At 56.9% G+C, this 18,324-nt stretch overlaps 1 protein-coding gene across 1 annotated transcript in view; it reads left to right on the top strand.

The window, feature by feature from the left end:
• The first annotated feature begins 6,595 nt into the window (after positions 1–6,595).
• The window catches only part of SLC12A3 (solute carrier family 12 member 3), a 37,252-nt gene continuing 25,523 nt past the window's right edge, over positions 6,596–18,324 (top strand). Inside the window, exons 1-10 of the mRNA XM_058527865.1 lie at positions 6,596–6,902; positions 7,322–7,465; positions 8,834–8,909; positions 9,590–9,685; positions 9,987–10,126; positions 10,370–10,480; positions 11,498–11,609; positions 11,812–11,942; positions 16,469–16,553; positions 18,077–18,231. Of these exons, the coding sequence (XP_058383848.1) occupies positions 6,630–6,902; positions 7,322–7,465; positions 8,834–8,909; positions 9,590–9,685; positions 9,987–10,126; positions 10,370–10,480; positions 11,498–11,609; positions 11,812–11,942; positions 16,469–16,553; positions 18,077–18,231 (1,323 nt within the window). The 5' untranslated portion in view covers positions 6,596–6,629. The remainder of the gene's footprint in view (positions 6,903–7,321; positions 7,466–8,833; positions 8,910–9,589; positions 9,686–9,986; positions 10,127–10,369; positions 10,481–11,497; positions 11,610–11,811; positions 11,943–16,468; positions 16,554–18,076; positions 18,232–18,324) is intronic.

The following is an 18,324-nucleotide window of genomic DNA, read 5'->3' on the forward strand; positions in this document are numbered from 1 at the left end:
TGTGGGATTCCGCTTTGGGATATTGAGGAGGTCAGCAGCTCATTGCATGTATCTGGTAAAGGGGCGACCAGACGATGTGGGAGAGCCTCTCCCACCCAGATTCTGGGACTAGGAACGTTGCCTACATTTACACGCAGCTTCCGTCACAGCCTGAGCTCTGATGACTGCAGACGACCGAAGCCAGCTCCCCTTGCGTTTCTGCTTCTGATCCTGGGCAACTCTTCCCCCACTCCTCCCCATGCCCCAACTTGTTTTTTTTTTTTTAATAAATGTTAGCAACTGCCTTTACTGGAAAGCACTGCCTTAAACAGTCGAGGATGGGTTGGTTTTCTACCGCCTTCCTGTTCTGGAAGCTAAAGAGGGGGCCAAAAAACCCCACATCATTTATATTTGCAGAGCACTACTGTCCTCTTAAATGCTTCTTTCACAAGTTCCCTGTCTTGATCGTCGGAAAACCCATTGACAAGAGGGATTATCCATTTGACAGATGATGAAACGAAGGCACCCGGGGACTGGCTTGAGGTCGTGAGGCTGGAGCAGAGCCAGGTGCAGGCTCCTGTGGCTCACGTCTGTCCCGCTCCCTCCGTGTGTCTGGGGCCCGGCTTGGGGGAGGGGGTGGGGAACCTGAGCTTTTAAAAGCAGCTCCGTGATTCCAGGCCCCCGGGTCTCAGCTGCAGGAGCAGGTCAGAGGCTCCTGGGCTCCAAAAGAGCCCATTAAACAGTGTTCTGATTAGAAATGCACCCGTGGAGTTCAAAATCGAGCAGAATGCTTTCCAGAAAGAAAAAAGGTTTACGGTAATGTTAGAAAAGCCAAAGATGTGTTGAAAAATGAAAGACAAGTCTGACCATGAAGGAAGAGGATCCAGGAGTCCTTCCTTTAATGATGAAAATATCTTAACTCATTAAACATTTTTCCCTTCTTGCTTCAGCGGCCAGTAGCTCCAAGGTACTTCCGTGTCCTACTGCTATGACACTGTCTGGGTAGAAGGACCAGGATTGTGAAAGACACACTCATGTGGTCTGCAAGCTCAAGAGAAACCCCAATTTCTTGGTCCTCATTACTGGAGAGGTTGCAGTCCAGCCTCTGCTTCCCAGTGCCTGGAACCTCCATGGTTGCTCTGCCCCCCTGCACTGTATAGGGTTTTGTATCTGCTCCCCTCTTCCCTGCCGCCATCCAGTCTGTGAGCCCCCTGTGGGCAGGGACCCAGTCTCCATTGTTCGCAGCCCTAGGCCCTGGCATCGCACTGGCCCGGGGCAGCCATCGGGACCGGGAGGACGTTTGCCCAGGCTCGTCACTGTCTCAAAGCCGCAGAGCCACGTCCAGAGGAGGAAGCGACGGAGTTCTGGTATGGTTGCTGCAGCTGGTGTTGTGAATCAGGCCGACGAGCAGCGCATCTTCTTACCCGGCTATTTCACGACACCAGGGTTGCATCATACCCATCCTCTCCAGGCGAGCCTCGAGGGACCATGGTGGATGTGGGCATGGGATGGGGTAGGGTGGGGTGTGGAGTCTGTGTGTGAAAGATTGTTCTCTGTAACCCACCGGATCTTGGTCAGACTGCTCCCCAGGATCACCTGGGCCCCTCACCCCCTCCTCCACCCCAGGCCCACAGAATCCAGCATGGGCCGCCAAGTCAGCATCTGGTAGAGCTTCTGGGTGATGCTCAAGTCCCAGAGCAGTCAGGTAAGCCCTAGCGCTCACAGCTAGGATTATCTCTTCTTACCTGACTCTTGCCATAGCCCCTCCCGGCCCTCCCTGGCCCTATTCTTTTTGCCTTGCACTGCTCACCACACACTGCTGCCCCCACCAGCCTTCCAGAAACAGATGGGATTGATGCCCCAGGACAAAGGCCAGGCTCCTTACCCTGGCATTCGAGGCCCAGGTTTCCCTACTCAGAAATGAGACCATCATTCCCCATAGAGTCCTCCCTGTTCCCTTCTTCTCTCAGACCCCTGCCCTACATGAACCCACATGCTGGTTCTGTCAGCTCTGCCTTCAGAATATATCTTGACTGCCAACACTTCTCACCATCCTGCCATCCACAGCCACTCCCCTGGCCTGGCCACCACCATCACACACCTGCGGTGGCCCCTGACTAGTCTTGCCTTGCCTCAGTCTATTCTCCACACAACAGCCAAAGTGCTCTTTGAAAAATATAAATCTGAACTGCACAGAGTATGAACTTATAACCCTGGCTTACAAGGCCCGATGTTCCCCTTTCCGTGTCTCAAACCCCATCTCCTTGGTCCCTCTATTCCAGCCATACTGGCCTCCTTGCTATCTTGAAGCCTCAACCATACTCCTACCCCAGGGCCTTTGCACATGCTCTTCCCTCTGTCTGGAACCCCTGTGTTCATACCTGCTTGCATATGGGTGACTCCTTCTCATTATTGGAGATCAGCTCAAATTTCTCATTTTCAGAGAGGCCTAAATGCCCCTCCAAAAAAAAAAAACAGCTTTGTTTTCTTAATAGCACTTATCATGAAATGTATTATAATGGTTTTTTGCTTATTTACTGTCTGTCTCTCCCACTAGAATGTGAGCTCCAGGAGGGCAGGGCCTTTGTCTTGTTCCCCGTGGTGCCTCCCTTGCCTAGCATAGGCCATGGTATACAGTAGGCACTCAATAAATGTGTGTGAATGAAGAAACAATCGGACCCCTTTCAGTGCATCTACCATTTCTTCCCTCCTCTCCCCACCCCCATGGCATTGTGTGCACCCCTTCCCAAACCCCATGCCTCAGAATCCCCTCCATCCCTGCCTACCCATCTCCCCTCTTGGCTCCCCTCTCCTTCTCCCAGGCAGCCTCCCTCCTCTGCTAGCCAGTTGCCACAATCTCCTTGGGTTTGTCTGCCAGGCTAGGCGGTGAGTTCCAGTGCCTGGTACACAGGAGGAGCACAATAAATGCTTAGGTGCCTCTGTGGCCATGGAGATAGGAGGCCCTGAGATTCAGAGGTCACAGCAGGCCCTCCTGTCCTCATGATTTCAGTCGCCCGTGTCCAGGGTTTTTGCTTCTAGGGAGTTTCCCGACCGCTGAGTCCTCCGTCCTGAGAGCCCGGAGACGCCAAGGGCCCTAAGTGGCTCAGCCGGGGCCGGCGCTGCACGGTGAGCCGTAACTGTCACTGGTGTAGGTGTTGTTTCCATTTTGCTGCTGAGGAAGCAAGGCTCACTGAGATCAGCTGGCTTCCTCAAAGCCACACAGAAACTGACAGACTGAGATGCGAGCCTGAGACTTCCCGGGGCCAAGTCACAGGGCTTTGTCAGGGTGCATGTGATTCCGAGTCCCGGGTCTCAGACCTGAAGGGCCGTGAGGGCCACCAGGAAGCTGAAGCCCTGGACGGCAGGAAACGCGTGTGACCCAGTGCTGTGCCCATCCAGAGGAGAGCCTCTGTGAGCATTCCTCAAATGGATGAAATTCCATCCACGTGCAAGAATCCCCTTTCCTGGGGGTCTATGCTTTGGGACAAGGTGTTCTGACAGTCCCTTTAGCTGGTTCTGTTGAGAAGCCCTTTGAGGGGTCCTGCTTAATTCCCATCCCAACCCAGAGAGATGCAGAGGGGCAGGAAAGGCTTCTCAGAGCAGCAGTGCTCCTGGCCCAGGCTGACGGGGGCCTGGGAGCTGACCCAGGCCTAGGTATTGCGGAGGGAGGAGGAAGTGACTTGTCCAAGGTCATCCAGCAAATCTGTGGCCCCTCACTGCCCCCGGCCCCAGTGCTGCTGGAAACCAGCCCTCCCACTTCTGGCCCCTTCCTCTTCTGAGATCTTAATTAGGAATTTTCCACAGCTGCTCCCGGGGCAGGGCGTGCAGCAGAGGTGGTGTAAGGGGATGGGGGGCAGTCCAGTGGCAGTTTAAGATCGAGGGGGCGATAAGATCCGCCCTGAGGCCTACGGCAAAGAACGAGTAACTTGCAGGCCTCCCCTGCAGATCCAGGCGGGGGCTGCCGGGAAGGTGGGACATTGACCACGACTGGGGTCTTTGCCTTGGGGTCCTCATCTTCGGGCCTTCACCCTACTAGCCGCTGGCGTGGGAGTGGGGACCCACTCCTGCAGAAGCCTCCTGAGAAGGGGATGGTGATCCTGGGAAGGGGGTAGGCGAGCCTGGGAGTCATGAGGAGGAGCCCCGAGAAGAGTCTTTTTAAAAAATTAACACATATGGTAAATGTATCATCTTTGCAAAAAGGTACACAGTGATCATAACCTTTTGGGTTTGTCATCAAGGGCCTGGCATCCTCAGCTCACCTCCATGCCCAGCTGAGCTGGAAGAACCCCGAGAAGCTGCCCCTTGCACCCCACCTTGGGGTAATTCTGTCAGCCAAGTGTTTCTACGGCAGCCGCTCTTTGCCCTCTTTGGTTCCGGGCTCCATTTGTTATTCATTCAACAAGCGTTTGTTGAGGACCTACTCTGTGCTGTTCTAGTTCTTGGGATCATCAGTGAACAAGATGGGCCTAGATCCCTGCCCCTGTGGGCTTGCCTTCTAGCAAGTTGGATGAAATTTATGTCCCCCTTCCCAGAAAAATGCACTTAAGTATGAAGCCTCTTCCACAATTTTATGGGGCTCCTGGACCCCAGTTTAAGCATCCTCATCTTGGAGGGTGTCTCCCTGATGCAGTTTGCTGCTCTAACACAGTCTGAGTGTTGCCACCCGCCCCTTCTGCCTGGCCCTAAGGTTGGCACACATGTCCTGGGCCGGGAGCGAGGGGGGACAGCGTGAGCCGCCCAGGCCCCCTCTGTAAGTTCTCAATCAGCTAGTGCTGACTTGCTGTTGGAGGTCATGGAGCCTGAGCACTCCAGGCAGCTGAGAGCTGGTCCTCTGGGGACCTGTGTGAGCTCTGAGAGGCCAAGTCTGAGAGGCAGGGCAGGGAGGGAGAGAAAACGTGTCCCTCCCGAGGATGGCCGGAGCCTGAGCATCAGCCTAGCTCAGAAGCCTGGAGCTGGCAGTGGCCTTGATGGATCCATCTGTCCCCTGCCTCCAGAGGGGCAACTCGTCCTCCAAGCCTTTGGTCAGAGGTCTGTCCCGTTCCTGGCTGTCCTCACCCTGACCCTCCTCCAGGGGCATCTCTCTCATCGCCGCGCTCACCACACAGCTCGCCTGTCTGTTTCCCTGTCCGTTTCCCCCAGAACTCAGCAGCACCGTGAGTGAAGTCACGGGGCCCACCGCCACGTTCCTGACTCCTGTGGCACCCACAGCATGGCGAATGGTCGATAAAGATTTGTTGGGTGAATGGCCGAAAGATGCAAAACCCAGCAGGGTGACAAAGAGATCGGTGGTTTCCTTGTAAGCTGCTAGGCCACCCCCCCATTCCCCCCAGAAAGCAGACCCTGAGACAAAGGTGAACGAGCAGGACATACCAGAGGGCTCTCGGGTGCGTACCCTGGGGAGAAGGGAAGGAAGCAGGACTGAGCAGAGGAGGAGTGGGCTGCTGTGTAGACACAAAGCCTCAGCCACCCCCGGGGAGCTCTGGAGCTGGGGTGGCCCTTCAGAGCTGGGGGCCGGGCACCAGGCCTTTACACCCCACATCCATCAGTCACTGGAGGTGAGCCCCCTGGGGGAATGGTGGCCAAAGGCAAGGCTGTTACCACAGGGCCGACGCTGAGAGCCCTCCCAGCAGCTGGCAGAATGTCCTTCATTTCTGGGGGCACGTCAGGCGTCCACCACACTAACTCACCTCTCCAAACCCTGCCCCACTTCTGGGTCATCTCCTACACCTCAAATTTCAACCCCTACCCCTGCAATCGCTTAGGTGCCTCTGGTGACCAGAGTGCTGCTCCCAGGGCCGCTGTGCATTCAAAGCGTGGCCTCAGGGCTGCTGGCAAAACTGGAGGCCAACCTGTCCCCACACTGGAAAGGGGCCCTTGCCCCTGCCCGCCGTGGGAGCTGGGGACACTCTGCCTGGGCTGGCCCCGGGGGGGAGGTGCTGGCTCCTTGGTCTCTATGACCTCATGGCCCTGTAGGCAGAGCCTGGGGAATCTCTGGGCTGAGTGTGGGGTGGATACCCAGTTGCCCTGCAGATCACACCTGGTGCCTGCTGAACCTTGGTTTGGAGGGACTTGTGCATAGCAGCTTATACTTACTGAGACGTCTCTGGAAGGACATGCAAGACTAGGGGTCAGAGGTCTGAGTAAGAGAGACTAACCTTTTATCTACATATGCATATCTTTTAAAATGTCATATCATTCATCTATTCAAAAATACTAAACAAGTGAAAAATAAAACTACTATATACTAAAATGGGAGGTTTTTGGACCTGCACAGGGTGCGTCCTCAGGTCATCAGGCCGTCTCTAGGGTCCCTTATAGGATCCCTCAGGTCCCCTCTGGCGAGTACTCCCTCCTGGGGTCCTGGCTGCAGGTGTCCGCTGCCCCCAGATTCAGAAGAGCCTCTCCGGGCCCCAGGGGCTGGGGTGGTGCCCCCTGTGGCTTGCGGGAAGGCCGCTATCTCAGCGATCAAATGGTGGTCAGGACAGCAGAGGGCACGTGCTCCGCCTCCCACCCTGCCCAAGGACCCCGCTCACCAGCTTTGGGCGGTTTGGGCCAACCTCCCTGCCTCCTCCCTGCTGCGGGCCCAGCCTATAAAGCCGCCCTGTGTGTCCCCGCCGACCCTGGCCCCCTCCCCTGACACCGGAGCCACAATGGCGGAGCTGCCGGTGTCAGAGACTCCGGGGAACCCTGCTCTGTGCAGTGGGCGCTTCACCATCAGCACGCTGCTGGGGGGCGATGATCCGCCCCCACCAGCTGCCTATGACAGCAGCCACCTGACCCACGGCAGCACCTTCTACATGCGCACCTTTGGCTACAACACTCTGGATGTGGTGCCTGCCTATGAACACTATGCCAACAGCGCCCTGCCCGGCGAGGCCCGGAAGGTCCGGCCCACGCTGGCAGACCTGCACTCCTTCCTCAAGGTAAGCACCATCTCAGAACACTGGCCACTTCCCTGCTGTGTGACCTCGATTCAGTTTCCTAACCTCTCTGAGCCTCGGCTCTGTCGTCTCTGCCCTGGGGATGAGTGTCTTCCTCATGAAATGTGGGCATGGATGCTGTAAAGTTCTGGACACCTGTGGTAATGTTTATTGTCCAGTCACCGGCAGCCCCATCAAGCAGTCTAGGGCTGCCTAGAGAGGTAATGAGCTCCCCATCAATGGAAGTGTGCAAACAGGGTGCACACACCTGAAAGAGACGGGGAGAGTAAGGAAGGTCTGCCTCCGAGTCGGGGCTTGCTGGGCTTGCTGCCTGGGATCCTGGACCATGGAGGGTGGAGGGCTGGGAGCCGGATTGTCATGACACTTGCCTGCCTGACCCGCGGCCACTGGGGTCCCTGCAGGAAGGCAGCCACCTGCACGCCCTGGCCTTTGACAGCCGGCCCAGCCATGAGATGACCGATGGGCTGGTAGAGGATGAGGCGGGCAACAACGGCGAGAAGATCTCTGGGGAGCCCGTGCGCTTTGGCTGGGTCAAGGGCGTGATGGTGAGTGGGGTGTGGAGGGAAGGTCCAGCAGTGGGAATGGGGAGACAGAGCTCCATTCAGGCTCAGCTCTCATTCTCAAGCGCTAGTGGCCGGGGCAGACCGATGGCCCAGCCTGGGCCTCAGTTTCCCCATCTGCATAGTGACCTCAAATTTTCTGTGGTTTTGTGCTTCCTGACCCCCATTTATCCCCCAGACTGAGACCTAGCCCTGGGGAAGACGTCTTTTTGGCTACACACTTGTCCTATTTCCTTGGGAAAGTTTCTTAACCTGTCTGTGCCTTAGTTTCCTCATCTCTGAAATGATGAGCATTAAATGAGTCAATAGATGAAAAGTACTTGGATCAATGCCTGCCTTGGAATTAGAAGAAGCAGTATTTCCCCCAAAAGGCCACCAGGGGGCAGCACAAACCCACAATTCCATGAACTGGTGTTTTTCTCCTTCTCCATGATGGGAAGGGGAAGGTTTGCTGTGGCGCAGAGCAGGAAAATGGCCCCAGACAGTAAAGAATTAAGTGAACTTGGCTTTGAAAGACATCAGGAGACTTTACAGAGGAAATCACATGGGATCTAGGAGAAAGCTTTAGCCCTGCTCTGGGAGGCAGGGAGCCTGGGTTCTGACCCTAACCCTGTCAACTGCATGCTGGCCGTGCCTCCGCTTCTCCGTCTGAGTCGTGAACCCCCCTGCACCCCCAGAGGCTCACATGCAGAGTCTGGATCTCCCACCCCAGTTGTGGTGACCAGAGCCTGGTGTGGCCCCGTTCAGTATCTCAGAGCATATGGGGGCCTTTGGAAACCTCCCCGGTTTGTAAAGGCCGCAGGCCCCTGCCCCACCCCAAGACTTGGCTGGGGCCAGAGACCACACCAGCCCCTCCCACCCAGGACTTTCGGCCTCAGCTGCGGCCTCTGATTTTGCTTTAAATGTAGAAGCTGAAGTCACAGCAACTCGAGCCCTGTTTCTGCTTGTATGTGGGGCATTGGCTCGGACGGCATTTGCTGACCTCCCGCTAAATGCCAGGCCCTGGGCCAAGATGGCCACTGGGGCCGTGGCTGGAGCTGGCAGACATGGGACCCTGGGCTTGGGGGCGGTGAGGGGAGATAACGTTTGCAGCCCATCCTCAGGCCTCGGTGGGAGGTCAGGAGGGGTGTGGGAGGGGCAGGTGGGTCTCTGAGTCACCTCCCCTCCTTGCCCCACAGAACCAGAGGGGCATTGAGGTGGGAACACACTGAAGTGGGTAAAGCAAAGAAGGGACTCAGGTGTCCCCTAGGCCTAGGTGCCCGATGCCACGCCATGACGGGGGAGAGGGACTTGTGTGTTCGGCCTTGGGGTATCTGGCTCACCCAGGGGCCTCTGACCCCCCTCTCCTCCCAGATTCGTTGCATGCTCAATATCTGGGGCGTGATCCTCTACCTGCGGCTCCCCTGGATTACAGCCCAGGCAGGCATTGGTGAGTGCTGCCTCTAGGGGGAGCGAGAAGGGGTGCTGAGTCCTGGTCCTCCAAAGCCCCACGGAGCAGTCTTGAGCTTGGGTTGCAGAGATCACGGGCCCCCGCAGAGCATAGGGTGGAGTGGCAGAGCAGCACTGGGCATAGAGTCAGCAGGCCTGAGGGCTCTCCCTGGCTCTGTTCGCCCTCAGTAAGTCACTGAACCTCTTGGAGCCAACTCCTACTGCAGAGCATCGGGTTAGGAACTCGCTCTCTGCACGGACCAGGGTTCAGATGCTAGCTCTGTGCCATGCTGTGCCACCTTGGACAAGTTCATTAACCTCTCTGAGCCTTAGTTTTCTAAAATGGGGGTAATAACTGTCCCTACCTCACAGACCTATTGTGGAGTTTCTATGATGCACGTGCAACAGCACAGGATTTGGCACCCAGAGGTGCTTATCATCACTCCCTTCCATACTTGGTAATCCTTTACATGTTGGCTCATCAGCTCCCTGGCTATTCAGAATATACCAGGTGGTAGACAGAGACTCATTTTTCAGATGAGAAAACTGAGGCCCAGAGGAGGGATGTGACTTAGGTCACACAGTGAATCAGTGGGCTGACTCGGGTTCCTTGCATGCCTCCTCACCTGGGAAAAGCACCGACTGAGTTTTGGGGTGATCTCATCCCCACCCACCCCACAGTCTTGACCTGGATCATCATCCTGCTGTCTGTCACGGTGACCTCCATCACAGGCCTCTCCATCTCGGCCATCTCCACCAACGGCAAAGTCAAGTCAGGTGGGTCCCACCCCACCCCCAAGGTCCTCCTCCTGTAGGTCCCCTAGTCTTCACCCTGGGCGCGGGTCTCTGAACCACCCCCTACCCCCCACCCAGGATGGGACACCCCAGGCTGCTCCTTCTGGGTCCAGGTGAGGTCCTCTCCTTTGGGCAGGCTCTCACACCCACGGTTGGCCTCTCCTGCGCCGTGGACCCCGTGGGGCCCATGGTCATCCTCTCCCAGCCTCAGCTTCTGCCCGCCCCAGGTCCACCCCAGCCAGCTGCCTCCTCTGGTTTCACGGCTCTGGCTCTGTCCCCGTAGGTGGCACCTACTTCCTCATCTCCCGGAGTCTTGGCCCAGAGCTAGGGGGCTCCATCGGCCTCATCTTTGCTTTTGCCAACGCTGTGGGTGTGGCCATGCACACCGTGGGCTTTGCCGAGACGGTGCGGGACCTGCTCCAGGTGAGGCTGGGGTTGGACCAAATAAGACGGTTCCCAGAAGTCCTCTTGGGGCGGCATGTTGACCCAGGGCCAAACTGCCCAGGCCCACACAGCAGCTGCTTCGGAGGATCTGTCGGCAGGGAAGGTGTTGAGTTTGCGTTTTCCTGTGAGAGGGCACGCGTAGATGAGGTGCATCACGGTGGAGGCGTCTGGGGCGGTGCTGTTCAGAGGGCAGCACGCAGCCTGGCTGTTCCCCGCCCCCAGGAGTACGGCACGCCCATCGTGGACCCCATCAACGACATCCGCATCATCGGCGTGGTCACCATCACCGTGCTGCTGGGCATCTCCCTGGCTGGCATGGAGTGGGAGTCCAAGGTGAGGATGTCGGGGAGGGGACGTGGGCGCGGTCACGGTGGCAGTGGAGAGGCGGGAGCTGCGTGATCTGGGTCCTGGCCCTGCCGGTGTGTGTGTTAGCGAGGCTCAAGCACTGGTGCCGTGACAAAGAGCCCTAAGGAAGGCGGCCTTCACCGGGAGACGCTTGTTACCCTTCCGTGTACCAGTCCAGGCGGACGCGGCTCTGGAGGGTCAGATACCCGGACCCTCTCCATCCTGTGGCCTCTCCATCCCTCAAGCACCTGGTCTGTGACGGCCACCACCACTGTGTCCACAGTCCAGTCAGCAGGAGGGGGAAAGTGTGGAAAGGAGGGAATTCTCTTTCCCTCTCCTGTCACGGCACAGCCCGGAAGTTCCTCATAGCCCGTCTGCTCACGTCCCATCCGCCAGAACCTGGCCGTGGCCGCGCCCAGCTGCAAGGAGGCTGGGGAAACGTGGTCTTCATCTGAACCTGTATCCAGCCGAAAGTCAGAGGCTTAGCACCGTGAACTAAGGGAAGAAGAGATGGGCTGCAGCTGGCAGGCCTGGCCAGACCCGGCCCCGCCACCTCTCCTCTCTCCCCCTCGCTCTGACCTCCAGCTACGCCGGCCCCCTCACTGTTCCTTGCGTGCACCCATCTTATGCCCCTCTTGTTCTGCAACGATCCTCCTCCTCTAGGACCCTTGAAGACACCTTCCCAGGACACCCTGCTAAAGTAGCCCCCAACTGAGTCCCCGTCACACCACCTGTTCTTACTCTGGATTCATCTTCCTCATTTATCAGCAAGACCAGAGCTTTGCTCTATTGCCAACTCCTAGCACAGAGCCTGTGGCATAATGGGTGTTGAATGAATGAGTGAATCAATGAATGGGGGAGTGAATGAATGAGCAAATGGGGGAGTGAGGGACCTGGGCAGGATTTTCCCTCATGAGTGAATGAATGAATGGGGGAGTGAGGGACCTGCCGGGGCCCCTGAATGGGCAGCCCGATCATTTGACCTCTAGTGTCCCTCACCCCCAGGCCCAGGTACTCTTCTTCCTCGTCATCATGGTCTCTTTTGCCAACTACTTGGTGGGGACGCTGATCCCCCCGTCTGAGGACAAGGCCTCCAAAGGCTTCTTCAGCTACCGGGGTACGTGCCGGTGGGGGCCCCTGCCCAGGGCTCTGGGGACAGGGACAGCCTGCCCACTAACCCGGCCCATTCTGGGTCGGGAGGAGGGGACCCCCGACTCCCATGGCCGTGAGCTGCCAGCGGAGGCTCCAGCCTGCCCGGCTGGGCCGACGAGGGGAGCCACGCCCTCCAGATGGCCCTGACTCAGGCCTGGGCTTTCCAGCTGACATTTTTGTCCAGAACCTGGTTCCTGACTGGCGGGGCGGGGACGGCACCTTCTTCGGGATGTTCTCCATCTTCTTCCCCTCGGCCACCGGCATCCTGGCAGGGGCCAACATCTCCGGGGACCTCAAGGTGAGCAGGACGCCCACCCTACCCGCTTCCTGGCCCTGTCCCACCGGGGTCTCCCACCGGGCACTGAGACCAGAGCTTCTAAAATCCAGTCCAGTCCAACTCCGCTCAATCCAAATCGGTCCCAGCCATTCCGCTCAACTCTGAGATTGTGGATTGGCCGCACCCTATGCCTTGAGGGCCACCCCAACATGGGCTAGTCCCCTCCCTCGTTCCTGGCCCTCTCAGCTTAAGGGGAAGATTGACCCAGCCTGACCTCCCAAACCTCAGACCGGATCCTGCACATCCTGACATCCTCCTGGGGCCCTCCACTGCCTTGATACAGGCAGGCTCCTCGGCTCGGCATTCGAGGCCCCAGCCCACTGTCCCCGTTCCCATGACCCCCGCCCTGGCCCCGAGGATCTACTGCTTTGCCCATGTTGCTCTGTCCCTCCTCCACGCCTCTGCCTCTGCTCTGTTCTTTACCCAGGACTCCCTACCCTTGTTTCTTTACCTCGCAAAGTTCTGTTCCTCTTTCAGAGCCCACCTCCATCCTTACATCTCTCCCAGCCCTTCCGTCAGAGCCCTGCTTCCCCTGGCACAATGACGTCAGGCCGGTTATGTCCCTGTCTCCTCTCCATCTGGAGAACTGAGGCCCTCTATGTCCCATTCCCAGCTAAGAGTCTGACTCGCACTGGGTGATCAGTGCATGTTTGTTGAGTGAATAGTGGTGAAACGTAGCAAATGGGGAGACGCAGAACTACAAAGTGCTGTAAAGTGGGAGAAAAGGAGAGACTGACGCGGGCAGGGGCTGCAGCAAATGTGGGGCTGAGGTCGGCTTTGAGAGAGAAGAAAGCCGGTGGAGTCTTCGCCGGCGGGAGATCAGATCAGTGGTGTGCAAGTGGGGGTGAGTGGCGAGGAGCCTGGCTCTGTGCGGGGAACCTCTACCCTCAATCTCCAGTCCCACGCCACAGGTGCCCCTGGTGCATCTTCTTAAATGAATTAAGAATTGTGCATTGGAGACAATCTTGAACCCTGGCCTGGCTCTAACTGGATATGCCCGGGTGGTGCCCAGCAGAGCCTGGAAATCGAAGAGCGGCGTGTTAGCCAGCTCCTCTCCCCTCTCTGGGAGCGGCCAGCAGAGGCCTGGATGGCCCGCCCTGAGGTCCCTGCAGAGGCCAGGCTAGTGCTCAGACAGCCTGGGTCCCCTCCCAGCCCCATAATAGACCATTGCAGCCTGGGGATTTATCTAGATGCTTCATCAAGCTTCTTCAGTTCCTGACCAGCCCAGTGTGCCGGCGTCGGCGCCGGGCGGCTGTCCCGGAGCTAGGGGGATGGGAGGGCACCTTTGCTCTGTCCTAAACGCCCAAGCCCTAAAGGGGTCCTTCCCCCTGGATGCGGCCCTCTGCCATCCCGTGGGACAGTGTGTCCTCAGCAGAAGAGCAGCTCCCGCTCATGGAGACTTTAAGCAAGTCCCTTAAAACTTCTCTGGGCCTCAGCTTACCCAACTGGAAAATGGGACAAACGCAGCTCCCACTTCCCAGGGCAGGCAGTGCGGATTCGAGGAGCTCCTTTACATAAAGTGCTTAGAACAGCGCCCTGCACAGAGGAGGTGCTGAGGGCTAGTGGTCAAGGTCGTCATTTTTACTGTGTCGCCAGCACGGCCTTCTTACAGCATCACCCAGAGCAGCAGTACCGGCTCACGCCGTCATCGGCCCCGAGTTACAGGGGAGCCAGCAGAGCTCAGAGAGGGTCAGGGCCTGCCCACGGCAGCACACCCAGCGGGCAGAGGAGCTGGAATGCAAGTTTCTAGAACAAAGAGGCCTCAACTTTATCACAACAACTTTATCATTCAAGAAATATTTTTTGAGCATCTGCTTTATGCCAGTGTCTTGTGGATGCAGCAGTAAACAAGACGATCAGAGACAATCAACAAATAAATAAGGAAAATGTGTAGTTTGCCTGATAGTGGTGAGTGATGGGGAGAAAAATAAGGCAGAGAAGGGGGCAGGGCATCCCCGGGCATGGGGGCCGAGGAGCACAGCGCAAACTGAGGCAAGGCAGCCAGAGACCTCTGAGAAGGTGGCATTTGAGCCGAGACTGGAAGGGGCAATGACAAAGTTGTCCTTGTTACTGTGAATCCATTACATTTCCCCAACCCGTTAGTGCTTACGGAGCAATCTCGTGACCACGATCTCACATTGGTTTTAATCGTTACAGTCACCCTGTGATGTGGCTGTGGAAACATTATCAGCTCAATATTCCGACTGAGAGACAGAGGCTTGGAGACAAGGGACTTCCTAGTGACTGACGTGGGATCCGTACCAGGCCTGGTGTTGTCCCAGGTTGTCTCCCTCAGCCCAACACAGTCCCCACCCCTAACTGCTCACGTTTATGGGTACTCGCTATGTGCCATGTTAGTTTCTTATTTCACAAATGGAGAAGGCACTGAGGCTCAGAGAGGTTAAGGGCTTTGTCCCAGGGCACACAGCTAGGAAGAGATGGGCTGGGATGTGGACCCAGATATGCCTGACTTGTGAGCTGGGCTCTGAGATTTCAGACCAAGATGTGAGGGTAGGATGGAGGTCAGGGGGATTCATTTCCTGTGGCTGCTGTAACAAATTACCACAAACTTCGTGGCTTAGGACAACAGAAATTTATTCTCGCACAGTTCTGGAAGCCAAAAGTCCAAAACAAAGGTGTCAGTGGGGCCACGCTCCCTCCGAAGGCTCTAGGGAAAAATACTTCCTTGCCTCTTCCGGCTTCTGGTGGCTCCTGACAATTCTTGGTGTTCCTTGGCTGTAGCCGCATCACTGCAATCTCTGCCTCTGTCTTCACATGGCTTTCTTTCCTCTATGTGTCCCTTCCTCTTCTTACAAGGACACCAGTCATTGGATTTAAGGCCCACCCTATCCAGTATGACCTCATCCTAACTAGTTACATTTGCAAAGACCCTATTTCCAAATAAGGTCATATTCTGAAGTTCTGGGTGAACATGAATTTTTGGAGACACTATTCAACCCACTGGAGGTGGGATGGGAGGTTGACCTGGTCTGTTGGCCTGGAGACCAAAGACTCTGCGTGCTTGACCTAGTCAGGCCGTCCCGGTTCACAGGGCAGAGCTGGCTGGACCATGGCTGCAGGGTCCCCAAAGCAGAGACCTCAGCAGACCTAGGCGCTCCGGAGCCTCCAGCCTCCCGCCAGCTCTACACCTCTGTTTCCACTTTTCTCTGGCCTGGCACGTCCTTCCTCCTACCCTAGTGCCTTCAGAGCCATCTCGATTGTCCCCTCCACCATGAGGCCTTCTGGGGTTCCTGGCAGGGCGTCTCCCGCCCTTAGTTCCCCAGTGCACTGTGGTCCTCCTCATGGCAGGTGCCAGCTGCCCTATGTTGGCAGGATCCCACCCTTGCCTCCTCCCTTTGGGCCGGGGGTCCTCAAGAGCAGAGTTTGGGACCTGGTCATTGCTGAGTAACTGTGGGTTCCAACCCAGGCCCCTGAGTGTTTGAGGTAGAGAACTGGATCATTGCCAGCTTTGTTCTGACCTGCCTGTGAAGCTGAACGATGTCACAGGCCCTCTAAGCTCTGTCATCTGTGGTTCCACCTGCCGGCTGAGTGGTGAGCAGAGTGGCCCAGGGAAGGCGGAAGAGGTTTACGAATTCTACTTCCTGTGGCCACCGTGGCTGCCCCTCCTGCCTGGGATCTATGCCTGGAGGGGGGCCTTGTGAAAATCCCAGCCTGTGTTACTTCACCCAGGATCAGCCCCCAAGCCTGAGGCTGTGGACTTGGTGCGGACCAAGCGGCTGCGGCTCTGCGAGCCGGGCCCTCCTCACAGCATCCTGGCCTCAGTTTTCCCACCAGCCAAGTGGGGACGCCCTGGCCACTTCTGGCCACTTCTCGGGAAGTTACATTTAAGGAAGTGTCTAGAAGAGGGAACAGATGGTGCATATGTAAAGGTTTGCTGTTACTGTCGGGAAAATGCCAGCAGGGAGTTCTTTCTCGGAGGAGAGGGAGAGAGTTTGGGGCTTGTCTATATATTTATTGCAGTGGAACCAGACAGATCGATTGGTGCATAATGGGGATTAACACGCAGCGAGAACTGCTGGGGAGCCGGGCCCTGGTCTAGGAGCTTGATGCAGGTTAATTTGTTTTGCCAGCATCCCTGTGGGGCTGCAGGGGCTGAGGCGTGGGAGCACAAGCTCGAAGCCCAGCTGGTCACCTGGAATTGACCTCAGGCAGGCTGACTCCAGAGCCCTCCGCCCACACCCCATCCCTCACCACGCTGGAGCAAGCCTGGGCCAAGTGTCCTAGGGGCAGGCGTGCAGCTGGTTGGAGTTCTCTCCCTGCCTCAGGCTCCCAGGGTGTGGTCTCAGCCCTGTGACCTTGGTCGTGTCCCATCCTCCCCTGTGGGTCCTCAATCACGAGGCCCCTTCACCTCTGTTTCCCCGGGAAGGGGGCCAAGGTCAGGGCTGGCTGCCCCACCCCCAGCCTCAGACAAGGGCGGGGCCTGGAAGGAGGCGCAGAGGCTGCCTGACGCCCCCTCCCTCCTGCAGGACCCTGCTGTAGCCATCCCCAAGGGAACACTCATGGCCATTTTCTGGACCACTGTCTCCTACCTGGCCATCTCAGCCACCATCGGTAAGTAGCCGGCCCAGACCACTGAAGGGGAGCACAGGGTGGGGTGTGGCTCTCTAACAGGGAGAGCTGGACCAGGAGGACATGGCAACCCAGGAAGTGGAGCCTCGAACCTCACCTTTGGGGGGCAACTTGGTGGTGACCAGAACATCTTCTTGGGGGGTAGTTTGTGGTGGGGACGGGGGGTCAGACCAGGCTCCTCTGATCCCTTCAAATCTGAAGTTCCAGATTCATGGATGTGAAAGTCCTACAGGACAGATGGTGCTTGAACTCTAGGAATAATAATAACAATAATGATGGTGACAAAGATGCTTCTAGCAACTGAGGTGCCATGTGCCCAGCTCTTGATGTGCCTTATCACATTTTTTGTGTGTGTGTGTGAGGAAGATCAGCCCTGAGCTAACATCCATGCTAATCCTCCTCTTTTTGCTGAGGAAGACCAGCTCTGAGCTAACATCTATTGCCAATCCTCCTTCTTTTTTTTTTTTTCCTCCTAAAGCCCCAGTAGATAGTTGTATGTCATAGTTACACATCCTTCTGGTTGCTGTCTGTGGGACATGGCCTCAGCATGGCCGGAGAAGCGGTGCATCAGTGCACGCCCAGGATCCGAACCTGGGCCGCCAGTAGCGGAGTGCGCGCACTTAACCGCTAAGCCACGGGGCTGGCCTGTCTTATCACATTTAATCTGGGCACTTCTACCGGTCATTTCTACCACTTTACAGAGGAGAAAACGAGGGCTCAGAGAGGTTAGGCGACCTGCCCAAGGTCACACAGCCGCTGTGTGGTGGAGCCAGGCTTTGAACACAGCCTGGGCTGTTGACACTTGCCTCTCACTGAGACCCTCATAGGTGCTCTTGCTCCCAGGAACTCCCTTGGGAGGTAAGCTGCTCACAGATGGCCAAGGTATGTGATCCGGGTCACAGCCAGTCAGGCCTGAGACCCAGGTGTCTGCTTTAAAGAGGACATTGTGGCCATAGACAGGTCACTTGAGCTCACTGCGCCTCTGTAGAACAGCAATGACCACAAGAGTAATAGTAATCCCTGCTTCCCAGATTGTTTAAAGAACTTAGCACACTGCGTGGCACGTTCTAAGTGCTCCTGCATGTTAGCTACATCATTGTCATGATTATTATTGCATACATTCTTGTTATTGCATACATTATTATTTTTTTTTATAATTTTATTTATTTATTTATTTTCCCCCAAAGCCCCCGTAGATAGTTGTATGTCATAGCTGCACATCCTTCTAGTTGCTGTATGTGGGACACGGCCTCAGCATGGCCAGAGAAGCGGTGCGTCGGTGCGCGCCCGGGATCCGAACCCAGGCCGCCAGCAGCGGAGCGCACGCACTTAACCGCTAAGCCACGGGGCCGGCCCGGCATGCATTACTATTATTGCACAGCAAAGGAAGAGCTGGCCCATCAGCAGCATCTCGCCCTCTGCAGAGTGGCCAGCATTTTGGGAGTGAGAGGGGAGGAGAGAGCAGGGGAGGAGGGAGACCTCCCCATGCCCTCCTTCCTCTTCAGGCTCCTGTGTGGTTCGAGACGCCTCCGGGGACCTGAACGACACGGTGACCCCCGGCTCAGGTGCCTGTGAGGGGCTGGCCTGCGGCTACGGCTGGAACTTCACCGAGTGCTCCCAGCAGCACAGCTGCCACTATGGCCTCATCAACTACTACCAGGTCACACGGCCTCTGCCGGGAAGTCTGCCCCGCCAGAGGCAGGGAGGGACCAGGTGGAGGCTGGAACAGGCTGGGATAGACATGGTTTGGGGG

This window comes from Diceros bicornis, chromosome 32 (assembly GCF_020826845.1).
Source record: "Diceros bicornis minor isolate mBicDic1 chromosome 32, mDicBic1.mat.cur, whole genome shotgun sequence".
Lineage (NCBI taxonomy): Eukaryota > Metazoa > Chordata > Mammalia > Perissodactyla > Rhinocerotidae > Diceros > Diceros bicornis.